This window comes from Littorina saxatilis, unplaced genomic scaffold (genome assembly GCF_037325665.1).
Source record: "Littorina saxatilis isolate snail1 unplaced genomic scaffold, US_GU_Lsax_2.0 scaffold_319, whole genome shotgun sequence".
Lineage (NCBI taxonomy): Eukaryota > Metazoa > Mollusca > Gastropoda > Littorinimorpha > Littorinidae > Littorina > Littorina saxatilis.
The window spans coordinates 119,442-127,500 of NW_027127777.1; the positions used below are offsets into that span (position 1 = coordinate 119,442).

The 8,059-nt window shown below is 39.0% G+C and overlaps 1 protein-coding gene across 1 annotated transcript in view; it reads left to right on the forward strand.

Annotated features, from left to right (window-relative positions):
• Positions 1 to 6,192: 6,192 nt before the first annotated feature.
• LOC138956152 (uncharacterized) overlaps positions 6,193 to 8,059 on the forward strand; it is a 9,649-nt gene continuing 7,782 nt past the window's right edge. Inside the window, exons 1-2 of the mRNA XM_070327595.1 lie at positions 6,193 to 7,351; positions 7,883 to 8,059. The exon at positions 7,883 to 8,059 is cut by the window's right edge and continues 23 nt beyond it. Of these exons, the coding sequence (XP_070183696.1) occupies positions 7,072 to 7,351; positions 7,883 to 8,059 (457 nt within the window). The 5' untranslated portion in view covers positions 6,193 to 7,071. The remainder of the gene's footprint in view (positions 7,352 to 7,882) is intronic.

Below are 8,059 nucleotides of genomic sequence, written 5' to 3' on the forward strand. Positions count from 1 at the left end.
GAGGGGGCGGGGGGGCGTCACGACTGTAGGCTCGATTTCCAAAAGGCACAGTCCTTCCCGTGGAAACAGTCGGGGCTCTCCATTGCGCACGTCCCTGCGTCCTATACGCACTAGAAGCCGAAAACACGTACTAGAAATATATGGAGGGGGTCCTTGGACGCACTAGATTTTAAAAAAAGCGGGTCCTAGGACGCACTAAATTTCCTTTATCGTGCGTACCGTAGATACCATTTTCAGACTGCAATCGACACTTCGCAGTACACTATACGTGACCACAATGTTTTATAATGTGAATGCGTGATGTATTGTGTAAAAAAAAATCCGTCTCACACGGCATAAATAGATCCCTGCGCCTTGAGTCCGAGTCTGGAGATACGCACGCGATATAAGACTTCATATAACATAAATACACTGGGAGTTTTCGGCTTTTGGACCCTTAGGACCCTCTAAAATTCTGCAGTGGGGGTCCATGGACTCTCTCAAATTTAAAAGTGGGGGTCCCGGGACGCACTAGGAGGGGCGTCCGTGGGGAGCCCTGACAGTTCTGCTCATTACCACAGATCTGCCCTGTTCTTTTACGAGGGATAAGACCATCCCTCCACTTTGACACATATCAAAAATCAACAAATTGCCTGCTGCTTGTGCCTGTGCAGGATGGGAATTTTTTTATGAATAAATTCTGCAGATTGACACTTTGCCAGTTTAAGATGTTAATTCGTGAGAAAAAAATATCCCAATCTTCACAGAAATCATCCAGGTTGTTGATTCTTGGTATTTGTGTGAATGGAGGGATTGGCTTTATGCAAACGCCGGCATAGCAAGATCTGGGATGGTGAAACATATCGTTTTCACGAGCAGGACAATGCCGTTAACATCAGCGCTGAAATTGTCCTCAAATATATATTCTCGTCTTCTTTTCCTTTTGATGCCTTGTAAACGCTACACTTGAAACTTCAGAATTTCACTTTTTTGTCATGTTAAGTTGATTGATTGTTCAGTCCATGTAATTTCAAAAAGCGCTTTGACACTGCTTCTTTAGTAGCGAAGAGCGCAATATATATGTGAACGTTTCATTTTTTATATTTAGTCAAGTTTTGACTAAATATTTTAACATCGAGGGGGAATCGAAACGAGGGTCGTGGTGTATGTGCGTCTGTCTGTCTGTGTGTGTGTGTGTGTGTGTAGAGCGATTCAGACTAAACTACTGGACCGATCTTTATGAAATTTGACATGAGAGTTCCTGGGTATGAAATCCCCGAACGTTTTTTTCATTTTTTTGATAAATGTCTTTGATGACGTCATATCCGGCTTTTCGTGAAAGTTGAGGCGGCACTGTCACGCCCTCATTTTTCAACCAAATTGGTTGAAATTTTGGTCAAGTAATCTTCGACGAAGCCCGGGGTTCGGTATTGCATTTCAGCTTGGTGGCTTAAAAATTAATTAATGACTTTGGTCATTAAAAATCTGAAAATTGTAAAAAAAAATAAAAATTTTCAAAACGATCCAAATTTACGTTTATCTTATTCTCCATCATTTGCTGATTCCAAAAACATATAAATATGTTATATTCGGATTAAAAACAAGCTCTGAAAATTAAATATATAAAAATTATTATCAAAATTAAATTGTCCAAATCAATTTAAAAACACTTTCATCTTATTCCTTGTCGGTTCCTGATTCCAAAAACATATAGATATGATATGTTTGGATTAAAAACACGCTCAGAAAGTTAAAACAAAGAAAGGTACAGAAAAGCGTGCTATCCTTCTTAGCGCAACTGCTACCCCGCTCTTCTTGTCAATTTCACTGCCTTTGCCATGAGCGGTGGACTGACGATGCTACGAGTCTACGGTCTTGCTGAAAAATGGCATTGCGTTCAGTTTCATTCTGTGAGTTCGACAGCTACTTGACTAAATATTGTATTTTCGCCTTACGCGACTTGTTTTATATTTAGTCAAGTTTTGACTAAATGTTTTAACATTGGGGGGGAATCGAGACGAGAGTCGTGGTGTATGTGTGTGTGTGTGTGTGTGTGTGTGTGTGTGTGTGTGTGTGTGTGTGTGTGTGTGTGTGTGTGTGTGTGTGTGTGTGTGTGTTTGTGTGTGTGTGTCTGTCTGTCTGTCTGTCTGTGCGTGTGTGTGTGTAGAGCGATTCAGACTAAACTACTGGACCGATCTTTATGAAATTTTACATGAGAGTTCCTGGGTATGATATCCCCGAACTTTTTATTTCTTTTTTTCGATAAATGTCTTTGATGATGTCATATCCGGCTTTTTTTAAAAGTTGAGGCAGCACTGTCACACCCTCATTTTTCAATCAAATTGATTGAAATTTTGGCCAAACAATCTTCGACAAAGGCCGGACTTCGGTATTGCATTTCAGCTTGGTGGCTTAAAAATTAATTAATGACTTTGGTCATTAAAAATCAGAAAATTGTAAAAAAACAAAATTTTTATAAAACGATCCAAATTTACGTTCATCTTATTCTCCATCATTTCCTGATTCCAAAAATATATAAATATGTTATATTTGGATTGAAAACAAGCTCTGAAAATTAAAAATATAAAAATTATGATCAAAATTAAATTTTCGAAATCAATTTAAAAACACTTTCATCTTATTCCTTGTCGGTTCCTGATTAAAAAAAAACATACAGATATGATATGTTTGGATTAAAAACACGCTCAGAAAGTTCAAACGAAGAGAGGTACAGAAAAGCGTGCTATCCTTCTCAGCGCAAGTACAACCCCGCTCTTCTTGTCAATTTCACTGCCTTAGCCACGAGCGGTGGACAGACGATGCTACGAGTATACGGTCTTGCTGAAAAATTGCAGTGCGTTCATTTTCATTCTGTGAGTTCGACAGCTTGACTAAATGTTGTATTTTCGCCTTACGCGACTTGTTTTAACATCGAGGGGGGAATCGAGACGAGGGTCGTGGTGTATGTGCGTGTGTCTGTGTGTGTGTGTGTGTGTGTGTGTGTGTGTGTGTGTGTGTGTGTGTGTGTGTGTGTGTGTGTGTGTGTGTGTGTGTGTGTGTGTGTAGAGCGATACAGACTAAACTACTGGACCGATCTTTATGAAATTTGACATGAAAGTTCCTGGGTATGAAATCCCTGAACGTTTTTTTCATTTTTTTGATAAATGTCTTTCATGACGTCATATCCGGCTTTTCGTGAAAGTTGAGGCGGCACTGTCACGCTCTCATTTTTCAATCAAATTGATTGACATTTTGGTCAAGCAATCTTCGACGAAGCCCGGACTTCGGTATTGCATTTCAGCTTGGTGGCTTAAAAATTAATTAATGACTTTGGTCATTAAAAATCTGAAAATTGTAAAAAAAAATAAAAATTTATAAAACGATCCAAATTTACGTTCATCTTATTCTCCATCATTTTTTGATTCCAAAAACATATAAATATGTTATATTTGGATTAAAAACAAGCTCTGAAAATTAAATATATAAAAATTATTATCAAAATTAAATTGTCGAAATCAATTTAAAAACACTTTCATCTTATTCCTTGTCGGTTCCTGATTCCAAAAACATATAGATATGATATGTTTGGATTAAAAACACGCTCAGAAAGTTAAAACAAAGAGAGGTACAGAAAAGCGTGCTATCCTTCTTAGCGCAACTACTACCCCGCTCTTCTTGTCAATTTCACTGCCTTTGCCATGAGCGGTGGACTGACGATGCTACGAGTATACGGTCTTGCTGAAAAATGGCATTGCGTTCAGTTTCATTCTGTGAGTTCGACAGCTACTTGACTAAATGTTGTATTTTCGCCTTACGCGACTTGTTACATTTAGTCAAGTGTGTGTGTATGTATGTGTGTGTGTGTGTGTGTGTGCGTGCGTGTAGAGCGATTCAGACCAAACTACTGGACCGATCTTTATGAAATTTGACATGAAAGTTTCTGGGTATGATATCCCCATACCTTTTTTTCATTTTTTTGATAAATGTCTTTGATGACGTCATATCCGGCTTTTCGTGAAAGTTGAGGCGGCACTGTCACGCCCTCATTTTTCAACCAAATTGGTTGAAATTTTGGTCAAGTATTGTTCGACAAAGCCCGGACTTCGGTATTGCATTTCAGCGTGGTGGCTTAAAAATTAATTAATGACTTTGGTCATTAAAAATCTGAAAATTGTAAAAAAAATATTTCTTTTATAAAACGATCCAAATTTACGTTCATCTTATTCTCCATTGTTTGCTGATTCCAAAAACATATGAGTATGTTATATTTGGATTAAAAACAAGCTCTGAAAATTAAATATATAAAAATTATTATCAAAATTAAATTGTCGAAATCAATTTAAAAACACTTTCATCTTATTCCTTGTCGGTTCCTGATTCCAAAAACATATAGATATGATATGTTTGGATTAAAAACACGCTCAGAAAGTTCAAACAAAGAGAGGTACAGAAAAGCGTGCTATCGTTCTCAGCGCAACTACTACCCCGCTCTTCTTGTCAATTTCACTGCCTTTGCCACGAGCGGTGGACTGACGATGTTACGAGTATACGGTCTTGCTGCGTTGCATTGCGTTTAGTTTCATTCTGTGAGTTCGACAGCTACTTGACTAAATGTTGTATTTTCGCCTTAGCGATTTGTTTATTATCTACGTTGCAATAAATCACAGGACATGTTTTCCAGGTTGTCATGTTTAATGATCTTTGGTGCTTCAACTCTCCTTGTACGCATTGATTCCATTGTGTTGATTCAACTGTAATAGAAGCAGTTGTTTCCTTCCTTGTTCCACTTGAAAAAGTTCGGTGCACATTTGTAAAAAAATGCCTTTTAGGAAATATGAATAATGGAACATTTCAGACAACTTTATTTGACAATGTTTTGGGCAATACGATCATTCCAGCCCCTTCGCTCCCCATTTGTAAATGCCGTTTCTATGCACATTCACAATTATCGATGAGCCTTTTGCAAACACGGGCACACGCACACGCGCACGTACATGCACACACACACACACACACACACACACACACACACACACACACACGCACGCACACACACACACGCGCGCGCGCACGCACGCACACACACAAACACACACACACACACACACACACACACAAACACACACGCACGCACACACACACACTCACACACACACACACTAACACACACACAAACACACACACAAACACACACGCACATACACACACAAACACACAAACACACACGCACACACACACACAAACACACACACACATACACACAAACACACACACACAGACACACACACAGACACACACACACACACACACACACACACACACACACACACACATAGTAAATGGCTTAAGCCACTTTTTTCACTGAGTGTAATACGATCATATAAAACAAGAAGGCGACCTAAATGGCCTGCCATGTGTTTATTTATTGTTCGTAACTTGTTATGAAGACACCAATATAAGCCACAGGCTTTTTGTTGTTTACATGGGTACAAATGCAAATTGTATGGCTTTGTTAACAGAAATGATACATTGCTTAAACCATAAGATGGCAACGTATTTTCTCTCGATCCGTCAGGAAACAAAACACACCCTCAAGCATAGTTTTTTGCGCCAAGTTTTAAACGAAAACAAAAAACAAAAAGTTGAAAGAAATTCATCTTTTTTTCACTCTTTCTTTTGGACTGTTTGTAGTTTGTTGATGTAAGTGCCATAGAAACAACGATTCACATTCGCAAAAAGAATTATCCTCCTGCAGTCATCAGAAACTGTTCTTTCTACTTTCTGGAGGCAGAGATTCAACATCACAAGTTACTTACTCTGCTTATGTTAACATCGGATAACAAATCTTGAGTGTAAATATCGATAAGTCTTCTTCTTCTTCTTCTCGTTCGCTCCTGATATCGGTGAGTGCGTGCCGAAGCAATCTCAGAGGTCAATAATTTCAAACGCACCTTTTGGACACTGCTCGAAGATTTTACTAACATTATCGACTTCTTTAGAACTCTTCAGAATTATTCAAATAATTATGTCTATGCAAATATTGATGTTTTCGTGCAGAAACAATCTCGGGTATCAATAATGTGAAACCCACTTCTGAACACCCAGGTATTTTGATAGCAGTATCGACGTATTCAAATTGAAAGACGGATAACATTTTGAATCTACGTGGTGAGTCCTCGATCGCTTTTGAACCACGAAGGTCTCAATTGTGATTTCATCGATTTCTAACTTTCTCTCTAACTTGAACGCGGCAGTACTAGTAACTCTATGTGGTGCGAAAATGTTAAACGGTTTCGTCAGATAAGCGCTGTGGTTTCTAAAGTTTGAATCACTTTGAACTGTCAGAGCCATCCATATCGATCAAACGGACACATAAGAAACTGAAACAAACATCGCGTTGAAAGACCTCAGTCGGCTTTGTTTAACGGGGAACAATTTAATTGAAGTAGAACACTACAAGTTTAATACAACATTCGATTTATTCCGCGGACCTGGACCGATTTTGCCAACATTAAGTACTGCATTTGGTTTGAAATGGTCTTTGTGTTCACTTATGCGTCTTAGCAATCGTTTTCAATTTAATCGAAAATCTAAGAGAACAATATTTTTTTTGTTTTGTTAAATACTGAATGCTTTGACCGAACACGACTTCCTGAAATCAAGTGATGCATCACATCGCACAGTTATTATTTCGGGAATATCGACATTGACTCATTAACTCGTAAGAGTTAAAAGTAAAATCGTGTTGACGAGGGAAATGACATTGATTATAACGTGTGTGTATCAATTTGCCGAGCAGTGTGTCGGCAATGATCAAGAAGAGGGTCAGAAATTCAGAAAGCTGTTGCAATGTACCCAACGTCGCAGACAGAGAGAATTGTTGGGGTGTATTGATTAAACCTTAATCAAACTCGTGGTACGAAAGTCGAACGTTTTCTCTTTAAACTTTGATTTATTCCCTCAACCTTATTTTCTTGTTCAATGGGCATCACTAAAATTTAATTGTGGACTTTTGACAGAGAGGTTTGATTTGAGACACGGCTCGTGAATAATTGTATCTGTTTGTCTTTGGGGTTAACAGACCATAAAAACATGACGGTGGTGTACCTGTTTCTGTCCGTTCACTGTCTCTCGTTCTTATTCGTCGTCGTGACGGCTGAAGTCTTTCCCTGGCGCATTTTCGTCGAACAAAACGTCACAGCTTACGACACGATGACGTCAGCGCCTTCTGCAATGACGTGTGTGAGGGAGTGTGTGAAGCAGTCCCAGTGTGACTCATGTGCCTATGACAGGGAGTCAGGCACGTGCTTCCTAGAAGTTCAAGCTGGTTCAGGACTTGCAGTTGCTGGGAATAGAGCTACGGTGTACAAAGGTGGGTCCTTTTGGAAGTGTCCGTCTTTCTTTCTTTCTATTTATCTTTGTTTCTTTGTTTCTTTGTTTGTTTCATTCTCTTGTTTCTTCTTTTTTTTTAAATCAATTTTCCTTCTTCGTGACACTGATGTATTTGGAACACTTATTTTGTCATCGTGTCATACAATTTCGTAGGCACTCGCCCGCTTCTCGAATTTCATCGATATTCTGTCCTTCTTTATTTATTTCCCGCTTTCTTTTGGTCAGTCATTTACTCTTGAAATCTTGTATCGTATATCTCAAAATATGTCTCATATCTTCTATCTCATATAATTCTGTCTTTCTTTTTGTCCTTCCTGCTTTCATTCTCTGAATCTTACTTTCTGTCTTTTTTTCCAAAGTTTCAAAAATACATATGCAATTAATCAAATAAATCGTACATATAAACATTTGTTAATTCGCCTCACTCTTCGTGACTGACGTTACATCACAGTTTCGATGACATCACACTTTGTGACGTAACGTTATCCTCCCGATCTTATCCGTTTATCAGCCTGGTGTGACCCTTCAGAAGCGGTGAACTTCGGAGCAGGTATTATTCTCGCATGGCATCTGTCAGGACTGGAGGGGGACATCCGTTGCAACGACGACGACTACATGTACACTGTGGACAGCCCCACTGTTCGCTGCTCGCATAAACGAATCCCATCGCCCGAGGGGCAATGTCGTC